Source organism: Lactuca virosa, chromosome 8, assembly GCF_052849685.1.
Source record: "Lactuca virosa cultivar CGN04683 chromosome 8, Lactuca_virosa_CGN04683_v6, whole genome shotgun sequence".
Classification (NCBI taxonomy): domain Eukaryota; kingdom Viridiplantae; phylum Streptophyta; class Magnoliopsida; order Asterales; family Asteraceae; genus Lactuca; species Lactuca virosa.
This window is the reverse complement of record NC_136433.1, coordinates 87,406,205-87,425,824: the sequence shown is the minus strand read 5'-3', so window position 1 is coordinate 87,425,824 and position 19,620 is coordinate 87,406,205. Positions and strand designations below refer to the sequence as shown.

Below are 19,620 nucleotides of genomic sequence, written 5' to 3'. Positions count from 1 at the left end.
ATGACGAGTTTACGATGACTATGATGCATTGTATATTTAGATAGTAAATTTTGATTTTATGAAATTACTTGTTAAATGATGTTTAAATATGTTAAGTTAACATATAAATATTTGCATCTCATGCATATAGTTCATAACAATATAACTTTTGTAGTCCAAACATCTACGATGTCATCACTTATGCAATTTATATGTTCTTTGTCCCGTTTTCATCACTAATGTCCTTTGTATGTTCGTGAGTCCGTATGTGTGGTTCAGATAATTTATAAGTTTCTTTAGGTTTATCGAGGACGTAAAAGATTCTAGATAAATTTTCATTAGTGACGTGGTACATGAAGGATGAAACAAACTCATGGACATTAAAATATACGAGGGACGATTTTAGAATTAGAAATTTACTATACAAGCATGCAAAACATCATAATCATCATAGTCATATAAAACTCATCATCAAAACATCAACACACCATAATCACCATAAATTTATCATCAAATCATCATAAACAACAACCAAGTTTAAACCGAAAAAATGCTAAAATGTTGCATATTTTGGGAAACAAAGCCAATCCACCAGTTAACTTTGAAAACTTAAAAGGTATCCACTATTTTTTCCAAAAAATTAAAAGTTTAGGCTAAACCCGGAAAGATGAGAAAATGTTGACTCTTTTTTAATGGTCAAAGTTCAGGGGCTCGAAAGCTATAAAGTAAAATTCAAGGGCGTAATTAAAACTTATCTTTTCCAAAACACTGCCTGCCTTATCTTCAGAACAACGGTACCACGAAGATATCGGAAAACTCGACACCGATGGCGATGGCAGCTCCGATTACCACCAGCACTTCATTATTTTCCCAATCTTCTCTATTCACACTCGCAATAAAACCTCAGCTATATTCACCGAAATCCTTAATTCAATCAACTCAGAGAGTCTACCATACCGGAGTTTCCACGTCGCCATGTCTATTAAATCGAGTTTTAAGGTTTCATCATGTGCATCACAGAAACAAGGAAGCTTTGAAGAGAGGCCTCTCTTCGGTTTGTTTCTACAAGAATAAAGATTCTATAAATGACAAGGTAATTTGTTTTTATTTGGTAAATACATTGGGAGTTTTGTCGTTTGAGAATGCTACTTTGAGTAAGGTATTACCAGAACGCGAAAAAATTTCGTAATTTTATGGATTCAGGCCTTGTTCCGTTACCGATCTACTCCAACCAATTCGGAAATCGTAAATCCATTCTACGCATTTAGGTTACCCTAGGTTTCTCAATAGAAATCTACTCTCAAAAGTTTGACAACATTAACTATAGCTTCCAATGGTGTTAGTAAAAGTGCTAATCAATATCAAATAAATTCAATCTTTTCATCAACATATACATAAAATACATTGTGTCAATTTTGCAGTAAAAGCCTTTTGTGGGACAAACTTTATCATGAATTTTCTGATTCATGTTTGTAAATTTGCAAGTTCTGATTCTGATTCAAATGGTGGAATGTTCTTCAGGGAAGTGGATTAGAGTGGCCAATCCTGCAACGATGGGATGTACCATGGGAGTGGTATACAGTTTCACTGACCTCACTTGCTTGTGGATTAGGGTAAATTTTGCTTATCTCATGAGTCCTACTTTCCTTATAAACCCTAAGTTCTTCCATGTACCTTGTATTATATGCATTAAAAAAGTTATCAATTTTTCCTATAAACCCTAAGTGAGTGTAATATTTGCCCAGGCAGTTTTGTTTTGACAGGGCTTGTAGAGGCTGCAGCTCTTCCATATCTTGGTCTTCAAATTGGAGAATTAAGTCTTGATGAGAAGGCAGAAATACTCTTTTTTGATCAGGCGTATGACTTCTTTATTTTATTTTCTGCATCACTATTATATTGTTGAATTAACTTCTTATTAATATATTAATTTGCCTTGTTTCTTTATGTTTTTCAGCTTCACAACAGCTGTTGTACTTGCAACACTTTATAGTGTCACAAACAGAAGTGGACAAAAAGACTTGTATAGCTATGGTAATTAATTAATTATCACTTTATCAGTCATAAGTCATAAGTCATAAGATATTGTTTTTTTTGTTACAAACTTATTGACATTTCATCAAATTAATTTTCCAGATTGGAGGAATCCTTTTGATCTTCAAAAAGGATGGCTTTTGTGGGCTGGAATAGGTCTTGTTGGAGCCTTGATTACTATCTCACTTACTGGAGTTGCCATGGCCTTTTTCAGTGGCGAGCCACCTCAAAGAGAGGTATAAAAAAAAAAAAACTCATTTGTAATTACAAAATTTTAAATATATTTTTTTAAAATCATTAACTTTGTTCCAGACTGATGCTCTTGTTCGCTTGCTTCCTTTGATCGGATCCTCAAGTGTCAGGTGCACAACTGCCTTTAATTCTTTTAAACACATCATAAAGTATAATTGGATATTGTTTTTTTATTATAAATAATCAAATAAACTTTTATGTGTGTGTGTGTGTGTTGTAGTACTATATGCTTGTTAGGCATCACAGGTGTTCTTGCTCCAGTTCTTGAAGAAAATGTGTTTCGTGGTTTCCTTATGGTGTCTCTTACAAAGTGGTATAACTATAGCCTTTATTTTAGTTCTGCATTTGTATTTTTTTTATTTAAATATTATAAAAAGTAAAGTACATTGTTTATAATTGTAAAAAGGATAAAGTAAGTTGCTATTAATGGTGTGATTTATGATGATTATCTTTGTAGGGTGCCAACACCGATTTCAGTTCTTATAAGTGCTGCGGTATTTTCAGCAGCACATCTCACTCCTGGGGAGTTTCCACAGCTCTTTATACTTGGTATTATTTCTGCATACATTAAATAAAAAAAATAATAATTTGAAGCTTAAAATGATGTATTTGAATATTAAAATGTTGTACTTAATTGAAAATGGTGGTGATATAGGAACTGCTTTGGGATTTTCATATGCCCAAACTCGAAATCTTCTCACTCCCATAACAATACATGCGCTTTGGAACTCGGGTGTCATTGTATTGTTGACCATTCTCCAAGTAAGTTATTTAAAAAAAAAACACGAAGGGTAATGTAGTCATTTTATGTATGGGAGTTGTGTCAAAGTTGTTATGGAATATGAAAATAAGAACCAGAATCGTTGTGAAAAGTCAAATTTAGGACCAAAAGTGTTGTGAAAAATCAAAATGAGGACCAAAATTGTTGTGAGGAATCTAAATAAGGACTAAAATTGTTAAGAAAAATCAAAGTAAGGACCAAAATGGTTGTGAAAAATCAAAATGAGGACCAATATTGTTATGAAGAATCAAAATAAGGACCAAAATTGTTAAGAAAAATCAAAATAAGGACTAAAATGGTTGTGAAAAATCAAAATGAGGATCAAAATCGTTGTGAAAAATCAAAATAAGGACCAAAGCCGTTATGAAAAGTCAAAATGAGGACCAAAATCGTTATGAAAAATAAAAATTTAGGATCAAAATTGTTATGAAGAACCAAATAAGGACCAAAATCATTATGAAAAATCAAATTGATGACCAAAATCATCATGAAAAATAAAAAATAGAACCCAAATTGGAAAGAGAAACTTTTGGGACTAAAATTGCAAAATTCAGATATAATAGGGACCCAAATTGTAATTTACTCATTTGACTAATTGTTAATCATCCAAAATACATTCTGAACTTCGAAATTTTTTTCCATAAAAAGAAACAATTACAATTTTAATGTAACATGCCAAAAGGAGAGTTTTTAATTTGGTTGAATAAAATATCTTTTTGTTATTATCCCAAGAATTTAGAACCACTAACGTAGCTTATTTTTTATTTATTATTTATTTCTACTTTATAATAGTAGTTGATAATATTTTTGATATTTTGTTTAAAATAAATGCTAACAAAGTTTCATGTTGCCTGTTTTTTTTTTTTTTTTTTTTTTTTTTTTTTTTTTTTTTTATAGATTCAAGGATATGATATCAAGGAACTATTGCAAGTGTCCTGACTCTTGATATAAATCGTATATTATCGGGTTTAAGTATGTACAGTACATGTACATCGCCTTCCTTTCTTGATCTGGGATACTGTAATTTACCTTTCTAGGTAGATATACATATACATATATGTATGTGTACATACACACGTTTAAATTTCAAATTAACTACATAATGAATTGGTTATTGTGTACCTAATAAATGGTTGATGAACACAAATTTCAACTTATAATATATAAATAGTTGACTAGTGGTAAATAGAAAAAAAAACCATAAAATAGTCAAACTTTGATTTTACCATTGAATTAGTAGGTGTCGATGGGGTCCACATTTGGATCCGGGCCCGATTTCAGGAAGTCCGGCCCAAAAAAGAATGCCTTAATATTAATATTGTATTCTCAGCAAGTATCATATTTTGTGATTTCAGCTTTCGTATTTGAATTTTCACAAAATTGCAAAAATATCCTCATGGTTTGTCAATTTCTTTGGGTAAGGTCCAAATTTTTTTTTATTAACAAAAGCGGTCCCTATTTGGTGGTTTTGTTGTGGTTTTGGTCTCTATATCGTTAACTTTAACAACAACATGGTTGTTAACTTTTGACAAATGACGGATTTACCTCTAGGGACCATTTCTATAGTTTTATCTTTTTACCAAACTACAAGGACCAATTATGCAAATTTTCTTTTTATTTTATTGAATTCTTTTTAACTTCTGTATTATTTTTTTTATGAGATTATTATATATTAATAAATATTATGTCTAATATATTATATTTATATATTAATAAATATTATTTTATTTGATTATTAATTTTTTTAATTTTTTTTTTTGAGTTTCTTCTTTATTGGATTAATTCTTTTTTATTGGATTTTTATATATTAATGAATATTGTTTTTAACATATAATATTTATTTATTAGTAAGTGTTACTTTATTGGATTATTAATTTCATTTAATTAATTTTTTTAATTTTTGTATTGCCTTAATTTTTTTATTGGATTATTACTTTAAATTTGTTATTTTTATTTATAATAAATATTATTTTTTTAATTGTTTTTATTTTCTTTTAAGTGCTTTCTTTATTGTTTTAAATAAAAATACCAAAAAATCTCATCCACCCCACCCCACCTCTCCTAATTTATTTTAAATATTTAGAAGATAACATATTTTGGACAACACTACCACCATCACTCAGTCACCACCACCAGCATCACTCAGTCATCGTGTTTATTTTAGTTTTTGTGTATTCACATATATCTAAATTTGTTATATATTTCAATAAACTTATGATTTTAACTTATGATTTTAACATATATAATTTTCCTAAAAATATTTCTACATGAATTACCAAATCCGAGTACTCGCTACTCGGCAGTCGGCTGAGCGAGTACCGATAATGAGTTCTAAAACATTGCCACCACCTGTAGTGGCTATGGTGGTTTGAAAACCCTCGATCTAATATTGTCGCCATTGATATCAGTATCAGTAATGAATGGTTGGCTAGAGGCTGTATGTTTTTTGGGGTTTATTGTGCATTGTGTGGGTAATCGACCGGTGTAGTTTTCGTCGAGAATGGCCGACTGTAGGCGATGATCGGCAATTTCCAGCAGATAATACGACGACGCAAGGTGGTAGAAGGCAACAAATGGAGGAGCTGACCAGGAGTGTTTGGATCGGACCTCCTGGTGGTTGTAGCAGAATATGGCCGACTTAGTGGCAGATATAGAGGATTCTTTCGGATTGTGATGAGGTTGTCTTAGGTGGTTATTGGCGGCATTGGGTGTAACAAGTTGATGGGGTTTCTGTCGAACAATCGATGAAGGTGATCGACAGTTGTCCCGTCGATTTTTTGACGATGGGATGCGACACTTTTGCGTATTCTGACGACTTTGTGGTGGAACCAATAAAATTAAAAAGAAATAATATTATACATTATAAATTATTAATCCAATAAAATGATATTTATTATATATAAAAATAATAAATTAAAAATAATAATCCAATAAAAAGAATTAATGTAATAAAAAAAATTAAAAGAAATTAATAATACAATAAAGTAATATTTATTAATAGAAAAATATTATATGGTAAAAAATCATTTTTAATATATAATAATCTAATAAAATAGAATTAATCCAATAAAGAAGAAATTAAAAAAAATAATTAAAAAAATTAATAATATAATAAAATAATATTCGTTAAGATATAAATATAATATAATAAAATTAATATTTATTAATATATAATAATCCAATGAAAAAGAAGAAATCCAATAAAGAAGAAATTAAAAAAAGAATTAATTAAAAAAAAATAATATAATAAAATAATATTTGTTAATATATAAATATAATATATTAAAAACATTATTTATTAATATAAAATAATCCAATAAGAAAGAAATTAAAAAAGAATTAATGTACAATATTTCAATAAAATGAAAAAGAAAAATTACAGAAATGGTCCTTGTAGTTTGGTAAAAAGATAAAACTGCAGAAATGGTCCCTAGGGGTAAATCCGTCATTTTCAGAAAATTAACAACCAGGCTGTTAAACTTAACGAGATAGAGACCAAAACCACAATAAAACCACCAAATAGGAACATTTTTTGCTAATAAACTTTTTTTGGACCTTACCCAAAGAAATTGACAAACCATAAGCACCATTTTTGCAATTTTGTCTTGAATTCTCGTATCAATATTTATGGTAATTTTTCTATATTTGGTACTCTCGTTTTTTCATATAAAAATTGACATCAAATCAACACAACGTCGAGGGTTCTCGATATCGGTATTTTTTTAAGGGATGGGTGGGTCCCACATTGTTAAAGAATGCCACATCATCACCACATATTTACTACTAAACCATGAGATGCTTATCACTACCACACCAATTCAATTATATTTTTTTAATTAAATATAATTCAAAAATACATAAAAATGCAAATACAATCAAAACATATTTTTTAAACTAGTATTTTATTCAATAAAAAAATTACATAATTTTAAAAAACAACTAAAATAAAATAGAAAAACATATAAAATGCAAGCACAAACAACTTAAACTACTTTGTAAACCCTATTTTTTTTTAATTATTCCACCATGGAGATTCCTTAAATTTTAACCAAACTTTGAGGTGTGTAAACGGTCTGTGGTTTATGTCTTCATATTGATGTGTGACCACAGCAACTAGATCGTCTTCGTGTGCGTTGTTTATAACAAAGTTATGAAGTCCGTCGAACTTGCGGCATTTTACCCTCATAACGCGAAACTTAGAACATATTGCATCAAGATTACGACTTCGACAACCCATTAAATCATGAAAAACGTTTCCAAATTTTGCCCAAAAATCCCTAGAAGTTTGATTATCCGGGTCTTCCGAAACCGTCACCCATGCTAGTGCTAATTTCTCTCTTCTCTCTCTTCCGACCAAATCTGCATTTTGGGAGCTATGGTTTTTAAAAGATCAAAATAGAGAGAAAATATGTGAAATATAAGAAGATGTGTGGTGATATTTATAGGTAAAAATTAGGGGAAAAAATTTAAAACTAGCTGTTACATTTTCAAAGGAGGTCAAAAGAGTTGAAAGGCAGAAAACATTTTGATTGGTCGTTGCTATCCGTCTTCCCCACTACAAACCTCAACGATAACGATCGACTGGTCGGGATGGTGTGCACGGACCACGATCTTGGGCACGTCAACCACAAACCGGCTCGTGGCCGTTATAATAAATGGTCTAATATATATTCTTTAAATCCTACTCATAAAGTATATATTTGTAAATATAGTTGAAGTATAATTTATTACAAAATGTACTATCAAAGTAATATTTCAACAAATTAACTTTAAATAAGGTTATGTTGGCGGAGTAGTTGAAAAACTAGCTGTTAGTTAGAAAACCAGTTGATAAAAAATTACGTTCGCTAAAACTAACTGAAATATTTGAAATGAAACGTTAGTCTTCTAAGTATTTTTTTTTAAAAAACTAGTCGTGACGTATCAAGCGTAACCTAATGCTATGTTTGGTAGACTCGCCAAAAAGGTAACTGTTAGTTAAAAAACTAGCTGATAACTTAAAGGCTAGCTGGTAGTAGCCGAAAAAATGACTTTTGATATAAACTAGCTAATAAGTGATAAACTAAATGGAATGTTATCGTGACTAAATTTTGGATGATCGTCTTATTTTCTTTTCGTATGTAGTTAATGTGTTGTTGAATAATGATGAAAATCATATTTGTTTAGATATACTTTCGAATATAGTTACGAAGGGTAATGTTGAAATTATAGTAACTATATCTATATATCATCATATCATACTATATTATAAATGAAACATTTTTCCTTTCACCACATTAATTTGAAACTCCAATGCATTTTTCCTTTCACCACATTCATTTGAAACTCCCATGACTTTTCAATTCTTTTTAATAATAATTATAAGTTGGTTAATAAGGTTAAATAAATATCAAACCTAAAGTGTAATCATATATAAACTAAATTTCAATATTAAAATAATATATTTACTTCTACTTATAAAGTTATGTTTTTTAACTTTTAAAATATTATACTTAACTTATTAGTTTTAGTATATTGATGGATGTAAACCATTATCATTTTAAAGATATAATTTTGGAACAATTTGTATAAAATACTAAAATTATTAATTTGAATATAACATTAAAGGGTTAACTTAAATATAAATTTTAATTTAACTTAAACAACCCAAATAATATTTTGTAAATAGTTAAAAGTGATAAATTGTAGTGTCTTTCTAATAATGATTATAAGTTGGTTAATAAGGTTAAATAAATATCAAACTTAAAGTGTAATCATAAATAAACTAAATTTCAATATTAATATAATATCTTTACTTCTACTTATAAAATTATGTCTTTAACTTTTAACATATTATACTTAATTTATTAGATTTAATATGTTGTTGTGTGTAAAACATTATCAGTTTAAAACTACAACTTTTGAACAGTTTGGACAAAATACTTAAATTGTTAGTTTAAATATAACATTACAATGTCAACTTAAATATAAATTTCAGTTCCACTTAAAAAACTAAATAATATTTTGTAAGTAGTTAAAAGTGATAAACTGTAGTGATAAATGCAAAAACTAAATTGTAATCTCAATTTAACTAAAATATTTCCTAAAGATATTTTTATAATCGTTAAAAGTTTTCAAATAAGTAACTTAAAATAACTTACGATAACAATAGTTAAAAATAACTCTGTATAAATGATTATATTGTTACCTTTAAAATAAAAAAACAATGTTTGATGTTTTAAATAATTATAATGATAGAAATTAAAACATTAAACAAATAAATTTAAAAAATTAAATAACAATAACTATGAATACCATTAAACCATATATTATATTTAATTTTATTCATATGTAACTCACGGGTAGAAGTCATTCAAACAATTGAGATTATGCAGTTATAATAGATTTATATATTATCATATAATTCAAAATAATTAATATATTATATCAATTTAGTATACGAATTATTATATCAAATTTAATAACAACGTTATTGCTATATTTGAAAAGAAAACATATATATTTTTAAAGACTTCAACTATATAGATATTTCTGCGCAACGCGCGGACATTCGCCTAGTTATACTTATAAATGAGACATTTTTACTTGCACCACATTCATTTGAAACCTCCATGACTTCTCAATTTTTTTCTAATAATTAATATAAATTGGTTAACAATGTTAAATTAATACAAAAACTAAATTCTAATAATAAATTAACTAAAATACAAAATTTTATATTTTACTTCTATTTATAAAATTATGACTTTAACTTTTTAACATAGTATAGTTAACTTATTAGTTTAAATATGTTGTCATATGTGAGAAATTGTCATTTTAAAGTCACAACTTTTGTATAATTTATGATTTTATGCAAAATAGCTAAATTATTAATTTCAATATAATGTTAAACGGTTAACTTAAATCAGAATTTCAATTAAACTTTAAAAAAAATCGAGAGACTATTTTATAAATAGTTAAAAATTATACATTACAGTGTTAAACCTAACCTGTAATCTTAAATTAGCAAAAAAAAAAAAAAAACCATGAAACTGTTTTTTATAATCATTAAAATTTTCAAATAAGCAGTTTATAAATAACTTACGATAAGAATAGTTAAAGGTAATATTATATAAAAAATTATAATGTTATCTTTAAAAACAAAAATTATATTTGTTGTTTTAAATAATTACAATCGAAGAAACTAACCATATTCATCAAATAAATTTTAAAAATGTTCAATTTCGTAAATCAACTTAAAATAATTAAGAGTTTCTAAATACGTTATTTTAAATAATTTACAACAACAATAGTTAAAAGTAACGTTATATACAAAAATTATATTGTTACCTTTAAAAACAAAAACAATGTTTAATGTTTTAAATAATTATAATGATAGAAATAAAAATCATAAGCAAATAAACTTTTTAAAACTAACTAATCATAACAACTATAAATATCATTAAATCTTATATTATATTTAATTTTATTCATGAGTAGCCTGTAGGTAGAGGTTATTGAGACAATTGAGATTATAGAATTTTAAAAGATGTATACATTGTTATATAATTTAAAACAAACAATGTTTATACCAACTTAATATAATATTTATTATATAAGAGCTAACAACAATGTCATTGATATATTTAAAAAAACATATATTTGTAAAAATTTCAAATATATTGTTGTATTCTCCGCAACGCGCATGTATTCACCCAGTATAATTATAAAAGAAACATTTTTCCTTTTACCACATTCATTTGAAACTCCTATGTATTTTTTATTTCACCACATTCATTTGAGACTCCAATGACTTTTCAATTTGTTTCTAATAATGACTATAAGTTGGTTAATAAGGTTAAATACATATCAAACCTAAAGTGTAATCATATATAAACTAAATTTCAATATTAAAAGAATATATTTACTTCTACTTATAAAGTTATATTATTTAACTTTTAACATATTATACATAATTTATTATTTTTAATATATTGTTGAATATAAACCATTATCATTTTAAAGCTACAACTTTTGAACAATTTGTATAAAATATTTAAATTATTCATTTAAATATAACATTACACGGTCAACTTAAATATAAATTTTAGTTTAACTTAAACAACCCAAAAAATATTTTGTAAATAGTTAAAAGTGATAAATTGTAGTGTCTTTCTAATAATGATTATAAGTTGGTTAATAAGGTTAAATAAATATCAAACCTAAAGTGTAATCATAAATAAACTAAATTTCAATATTAATATAATATCTTTACTTCTACTTATAAAATTATGTCTTTAACTTTTAACATATTATACTTAATTTATTAGATTTAATATGTTGTTGTATGTAAAACATTATCAGTTTAAAACTACAACTTTTGAACAGTTTGGACAAAATACTTAAATTGTTAGTTTAAATATAACAATATATTGTCAACTTAAATATAAATTTCAGTTCCACTTAAAAAACCCAAAGAATATTTTGTGAATAGTTAAAAGTGATAAATTTTAGTGCTAAATGCAAAAACTAAATTGTAATCTCAATTTAACTAAAATATTTCCTAAAAATATTTTTATAATCGTTAAAAGTTTTCAAATAAGTAGCTTAAAATAAATTACAATAACAATATTTAAAAATAACTCTATATAAATGATCAAAAAACAATGTTTGATGTTTTAAATAAGACAAAATTGCAAGTTTGGTCCCTGTGGTATGTTAAAAATTGGATGTTTGGTCCAAAATGTTTTGGGGTTGCACCGGTGGTCCAAAAGGTTTGATTTGTTGTGGAATTGGTCCAAAGGCTTAACAGCCATTTGTGCCCTCCGTTTGTGTGAGGGTATTTTTGTCTAAAAGGATTGATCTTGTAAAGTATTTGTCAAATAAGGGTAACTTTTGAATAAATTAAATTCAAGTTTGATTCCACTTTGACTTTTGACTAGTCAAAATAGGAACCCGATTAGAAAGGGTTAAGGGATTTTTTTTGTTCGTCATTTGATCGATCGTCAAGGGGAACGTAAAGGAAACAAATACATAACATGAAGGGAAGAACGAAGGCATAATCGATTGGGAGGAAGAGGAGATTGAAACGGGAATGAACCGAAGGCAGTTAAGAAGAAGTCACACGAAGTCAGCGAAGGTTCGATCGTTCTTCTGGCTGAAGGAAGGGGGTCCGATGGCTTCTGATTTTTCGTCGATTGATTCGCAATCGGTGATGACCTTCGGGATTTGACTTAGGCCGAAGAAGAGGAAGGGAAAGGAGAAAACATTATTCGTGTTTGGGAAGATCGATGTCAAAAAACTACACTTGAAATGGTTGCGAGCACAAATGGGACTCGTAAGTCAAGAACACGTGCTATTTGGAATGTCGATTCGAGAAAACATTATGTTTAGGAAGATCGATGAAACAATGGAGGAAGTAATCGCCGTTGCAAAGGCTGCCAATGCGCATAATTTCAATAGGCAGCTTCCGGAAGGATATGAAATGAAGGTCGGTGAAAGAGGGGCGCTTTGAGGTTAAGCACGCGAAATCGAGCCCAATAATGTTCGATTCACCGATGCCTTTCAACGATCCACAATCGCTATCATCATTAAATCACCCACCGCCTTCGTTCTCCCGACGCCTTGCTCTAAACTCGCCAGAATGGAAACAAGCGGTGATTGGGAGCTTAGCAGCGACGATGTTTGGCGTTGTACAACTGGTGTACGCGTTAACAGTAGGAGGAATGATTTCATCTTTTTTTGTACTAAATGACGAAGAGATGAATTCCCGAATAAGAACTTACTCCATAATCTTCTGTTCACTTTCCATCATCTCTATCCTCGTTAACCTCTTACAGCATTACAACTTCGCATACATGGGTGAGACAAAGTTACTTACAGGAGGAGATATCAATTTCGATTTTAGCAGGAGGAGAGATATCGATTTAGGGAAAAGGGGAACACACGTTGGATTTATTAATAAGGGAAGTAGACGTTAGGGGGGTTTAATTTAATAAAATATTAAAAGTAGGGGTGTGAATTGACAGAAGTACCCTCACACTAACGGAGGGCACAAACGACTGTTAAGCCTTTGGACCAATTCCACAACAAATCAAACCTTTTGGACCACCTGTACAACCCCAAAACTTTTTGGACCAAACATCCAATTTTTGACATACCACAGGGACCAAACTTGCAATTTTGTCTTTAAATAACTATAATGATAGAAAGTAAAACGTTAAGCAAATAAATTTTAAAAAATTAATTAACAATAACAACTATAAATAACATTAAACCATATATTATATTTAATTTTATTCATGAGTAACTCGCGGGTAGAAATCATTCAAACGATTGAGATTATACAGTTATAATAGATGTATATATATTATCATATAATTCAAAATAATCAATATATTATATCAATTTAGTATACGAGTTATTCTATCAAGTTTAACAACAATGTTATTGTTGTATTTAAGAAAAACACATATTTGTAAAGATTTTAACTATATAAGGTGTTTCTGCGCAACGCGCGGACATTTGCATGGTTCTTATTAAATTTTGGGAATGAATCTTCGGTGATCAGTAAAGCTTTTGTGATCGATAAGATGCTAAAACGGGAAACTTAGGATAAAGTGGTAGTAGTATTTTTTTTCAAACCTTTATAACATTTTATTCTTAGTATTAATTAGCCTGTTATCATATTTAGCTGGCAACCATAAAAAAAATGTTTTATAAGTATTTATTTACTTAGAAAATATTAACATACTTGAGACGTTTGGTTCGTATATATATATATATATATATATATATATATATATATATATATATATATATATATATATATATATATATATATATATATATATATATATATAGAGGTAAGTTATATTGAGAACATCAGAAAGGTTGATATTCCTAAAAATTAGCTTACAATTCACACAAAATTCGTTTCTCTCACCTGTCGTTCCTCTGTCTCTCTCTCAAGGGCTTGAGCCGTTGAAAAACAAAAACAAATTCTTCAGCTTCATCATCTACACATCGCCAGACCACCTTCTACCTTATTCCATCTCGTTGACTCTACTTCCTATCCCTTCATCCATCCACCATTGAGCTTTCTCTTCACCCCATCATCTTGCTTGCTGCCTTCCTACATATCCCGATTTTCGAATCTAACAGATTTACGTTTCCGATTTTGTATCCATTAGAACTCTAATTGTCGGCTTCACTACCTAGTATCATCATCACCATCGCAACACCACCACCATCTTCACATACACTCCGAATCAATTTGGGAGACATTCGTTATTCTTAATTTTGTTGTTGATTGCATTTTTTTTCTTTTATCCAAGAGGAGTTAAAGAATGGATTAAAAGGTCTCCACCCAAGGTGTGTATGTTTTGATTAGTTTTTCATCATATTAGGCTCCTCTTCTGGATTTGGCATTCATTTTCCATTGTGGGGGGTTGTTCTAGGACGTATGTGAGGTGGGTGCACACAAGGTGTTTGTGGATATGTCCCTTAGCTGTAAATTTACATTTTAGGTGAAAAATTCAAGTCAAAAATAGTTGAGGGGAGAGCGATCACGTAAATCAAAAGAATGTCATCAGTGTTTGTTTGGTATTTTGCTGATTCATGATTTAAGCGTGTCCAATATACATTACAGAGCCCACAATCACCACATCTACTATCGTCTAACACAACCATTACCGAGCATCATCTCACCTACCTTTTCAAGCCATCATCATTGAAAAAACCCACCATCACCGCGCCTTACACCACCTGCTATCATCTCATCACCACCATTGTGACCCAACTTCATCACCACATCACACCTAAATTACCCGAGGGTTGTACTCTCTGTTACCCTTCTATATAGTTTTTTGATTTTTATTTTATTCAGCAAAAAAATCAAAACAGGTGTTGAAGACATTTCCACAGACTGTAAGACTCATAAGGTTGTAGTGAAGGGAGACCCAAGTAAGCAGATATGTTGAAGCTTCTATCTCGGTTGTAAGACTTGTAAGGATTATACTCTCTTTTACCTTTTATCTAGTTTATTTAGTTTCTGTTTCTAGGAGTATTTTGCTACTTCTAATTTTTTTGGTTAGGCTTTTATTACCTGTTAGGCCTTTAGTAGTTTCATTTCCATCTTATTCATTGATTGTTGGTTCCCTTCTTAAGTTGTTTTATCTTGCAGTCGTTGTGGTGATGGTGCTTTGCTTTTGGAGCTTGGTTTGAAATAGACCATTTTGCCCCTATTTTTGCTTCCTTTTGTTTTTTATGCCTTCAGAGTACGATGCGATGTTGGCTCCTTCCAGTTTGTTCATTGTTTTTATTGGTCCCTTCTTAGGCTCTGTTTTGTTTTCTTTGACTTTGTTGTTGTATTACTTTTTCTCAGCTCCTGGATAGCTTTCTCTTTTTATTTATACAATGCTTTGTCATTAAAAAAAAAAAAAATACAAAAATAGGTATTTTTATATTTAAGCAATTTGTTCTAAATTTGTGGAAGGTAATTTGTGATGTGATTTTAGTTATAATCATAAACGATTACATCGTGAATTTAGAATAATTCCCGGTGATATTTTTGTTATAATCATTAATTATTTCATAATGAATTTGAAATAATGCTAATCATTAGTGAATATTTCAATTTTTTTTTTAACTTTACAACTTATCAAGCTATTTATGTGTATCTCATGATATACTTGTAGTTTTTTTATTATCTCAATTTTCTTTTGGTGTTTATATTTTAATTTGATTGAAGAAAATAATATGTTGAACTCTATTCTTTATTGTTACAGGTTGAAGGTGGTAATTTGAGAAAAAAACAAAGACAACATCATCTCCATCGGAAGGGGAGAAAAATATGTTTTATTCATTTGTAATAAAAATATGTTTTATTCATTTGTAATTACAATTGTATGAATACGATCCAGTTCAAATGTATTAGAAAAAAAATCAATCGTAGTCATGTATAAATACAAGATTTCAATTTTGAAAGTAATTTTAATCATTTATAAATATAGCATTCTCAATATAAATGTATGAACTCAATTTGTAGTATAATCATTTATGAATATAACTATATAAATATGTGAATCCAGCTTTTCGACATATTTATTTATGAATATTACAGTCGTTGAATTCATTTATTAATGATTAAAAATCTATTTATCATATTTATGTTATACAAAAGTAGGTTTTGTTGATATATGAAAAAAATCAACTAATTTATTTATAACATGATTTAATCTTAATTGATAGAAAAAAAAGACATTGGATTCTTATATTTTAAATGAAATTCATTCAATTTTATTGATTTATATTAATAAAAAATGTAATTCTTTTTGAAAAAAGTTGAAATAAATGATTGCAACATTATAGGAAACTATCATTTAATGAAGTTGACCATTTCATTAATGTAAATATAAAATTCATGTATTTCCCCTTGGAATATGATTGGTCCACAATTGTTCTCGCGTTCTCAACCTTTTGACGTTCTCAATATAACCTATCCCTATATATATATATATATATATATATATATATATATATATATATATATATATATATATAATTTTATAACAAACAAGATTTTAAGATATTTAATAATAATATCGATATAATAATTACTTATAAAATATTAACATAATTGAGATGATGAAACCTCACATTTCAATTCTTAGAAGCCTTAGATTTTCTAAACACGAACCAATTAAAAGAATGAACAACAATGTTATCAAATAAAATTTGCTTATGATACTTTTATTGTCCAAACAACAACACATTCCGATACGTCAACAACACCCATATGACTATGGAGAAAATCACATCAATAATCCCCTTTTCAAGGTGAACAACATAACGACCCTCAATCTAATCAAGTGTGTAAGAACCGAGATTTGTGTGTATTTTGATGTAGAATGGTAATCTTGTGTAAAAAAGGGTATTTTGGGTCTTTTTGCTAAAGTATGGATTTGTAGAATGTTATTTGACGCCCTTATGTGTCCATGAGACGATTGGAATATATATATATATATATATATATATATATATATATATATATATATATATATATTATTTTGACTTTAGAATGGAATGTAATTGATAAATGTGAGTTTGGGGTTGAATTGCCTTGAAAAAAATGAGTGCAATAGCCGATTCCAGCTCCACCACAACCCAGTGAGAGGTTTTCCGCGACGTGGTGGTCAAAGTAGGTTGTCATTGAGTAATGGTTGCCATGACGTGGCAAAAAGAAGACCACATAGTCATTTGACGTACCGCAACACGATGGAAGCCTGGCCATGATGCAACTTCGAACAGATTAAATTCGAGTTTAGGGCTTATTTGCTTAAAAACGTTCCCCATTTTTTAGAGAGCAAAGGTCCGACGATCTTGAAGTTGAAGGAGATTCAAGACGTGACCAAGCTTGCTTATGGCAAGGTTTAGGCTTTTAAAGCTCCTAAGGACGTTGTCTTCTCCATTTTTAAGCATTTTAGGGCTTTAATGGTGAATTTCGAGTTTAAGCTTCTTATGCAAGATTTATTTAAGTAAACTTGTTATTAATGTATGATTAAGTGTTTGGAAGCTTAATCCATGATTTTTACGGAGTTTTAACAGTTAAAAATCCATGTTTTGATTCTAGGGTTTGAAACCCTATAAATGGAAAATGATGATGAGGTGTTCATGTGGTATAATCTTAGTTAGATTGAGTGTTTAAAAACTTTATTGGAGTAGTTTACCAAGTATTTGGACAAATGATTGGCAAGTTGGAGTTTACCCAAAATATGAGTTTTAGGCTAAAATCTATAATGACGTCTTAATGGATTAAGACATGTATAAAGGGGCTTAATGTGTGTGAATGTCATGGGTTGTGGCAAGGAAGGAATTGGACCCCTTCAAGAGAAGCTTTGGAGAAGTTGGAAGTAGGTTGCTATTCCACTACAAGATGTGAGTTATACTATCCATTTAGAGTATAATAATGAGAAGTAGATTATATCAAAGCATGTGGAGATGTGAATGTAATTGTAGATTACATCATTGTTAGATTTTGATATGTTGGTTAAATTATGTTATGTTTTTATGATATATGTGTACATGTATGTAATGAGTAAGAATAAGGGATCCCTAGGAAAGAATGTGCTTAGAGTCTTGCTTGGAAAAAATAAGATGATGGAGATCGGTTATCTATCTACTTGTAAATGTATTGGTGCATGGTCACTTATGCGACTAGCTAGAAATGTGAAGTATAAGAATTATTGTATGAATATATTGTATGTTATGTTATATTATAACTCACCAGACTTATTGCCTGACATATATTGTTTCCATGTATTTACAATTTTAGGTAGCAAACCATAAAGTGTATGGGCTTAGAAGCATCAAGGACATCATACTAGACTTTTGTTTTATGCTTCATCCTTGTTGCTTTAATTATGGTTAGGATATGGATTAGTAATACCCATTAATGTTTCTGGGAATACTTTTAAAGATTTTTGAAACTCTGGTTTTTGTGATGACTTGTAACCTATGATATTTCCCGGAATTTAAATGTTTATGAAAAATACGTGTTGTTACAAAGTGAACCACATAAAAACATTGATCTCTACATGAATCGACATGTTCCATTGAGTAGGAATAACACCTTTAGGCAGACAACGATCACCAATATAAGTTCTCACTGGGCTAACCAAAAAACTTTCAGTCGGATCAAACTCCCTCCCCTAAGTAATAGTTAAAAGGAATTAATATTACATCGAATATAAAATTGATGGATCATGATCATTAATACCATTCTAAAAAACTTAGACATTATTATTAAAACCATTCTAAAAAACTTAGACATTATTATTAAAGTTATTAAATCGTAGGAATAAGTTTTTAATAATTTATAAAAGTGTATATTTGGGAGAATTTAAAAAAACCATAAGCTCGTTGAAATATTAATCCTATGAACTTTTTAAAAAGCTAGTTTATAAGCTAGCATTTTGGTTTGTCAAACACAACAACCTAAAAAACATAAAAAATAAGATAGTTGCGGCGTGCCATGAAATATGTGAATGCAATTAAAAACAAAGGTTGGTTAGTCTTGAACCCATACATAAAGGTAAAAATTCACCGATATCAACCAAATTGTTGTATGGTTCTACTTAAACCTTAAAGACCAAAAGTTAGAGAATAAAAGATGTATGCGAGGATTCGAAGATTCATCGGAGGTTTTGAGGATGATGGGTGGACTATTGTTAGCCGTAGAAGGACCGCTTCTAGGTTGGTCAGTTCTAAGGGAAAGGAAAGTGATGTTGATGACATTGCAACAAACTTCTACTTTTCAACGTTCCCGAAAGGATGGAGCTTAGCGGAGTTTTGGAAGGTTTTTTAGAAGATTGGATGTATGGCTGATGTTTATGTAGCAATAAGAAGGATATGGGTCACTTTGGCTTTGTTAGATTTATTAGAGTTCAAGATGAGATTAGGTTGGACAGAGAGTTTAATCTTGTCTGTATTGGGGGGGGGGGGAGCTAATGGTAAATATGACGAGATTCAATAAAAAGAAGATCAACATGAAGGTGTCTTTTCATTCATGTTTTAACCCTAGAACAATTCCAAGTACA

The 19,620-nt window shown here is 29.1% G+C and overlaps 1 protein-coding gene across 3 annotated transcripts; it reads left to right on the top strand.

The window, feature by feature from the left end:
• Positions 1-735: 735 nt before the first annotated feature.
• LOC145132343 (CAAX amino terminal protease family protein) lies at positions 736-16,030 on the top strand. 3 transcript variants are annotated; one of them, XR_013718009.1, is made up of 11 exons: positions 736-1,072; positions 1,501-1,592; positions 1,729-1,836; positions 1,934-2,010; positions 2,113-2,246; positions 2,323-2,372; positions 2,483-2,575; positions 2,720-2,811; positions 2,918-3,024; positions 14,927-15,028; positions 15,811-16,030. XR_013718009.1 is itself a non-coding variant. In XM_079067097.1 (10 exons), the coding sequence occupies exons 1-10, from the start codon at positions 806-808 to the stop codon at positions 3,980-3,982; spliced, it is 1,062 nt and encodes a 353-aa protein (XP_078923223.1). In that variant the 5' UTR covers positions 736-805; the 3' UTR covers positions 3,983-4,173. The 3 variants fall into 3 exon arrangements, 1 of the variants encoding a protein (XP_078923223.1); XR_013718010.1 differs by lacking the exon at positions 15,811-16,030 and adding an exon at positions 15,207-15,465; XM_079067097.1 differs by lacking the exons at positions 14,927-15,028; positions 15,811-16,030 and adding an exon at positions 3,941-4,173.
• Positions 16,031-19,620: the final 3,590 nt, after the last annotated feature.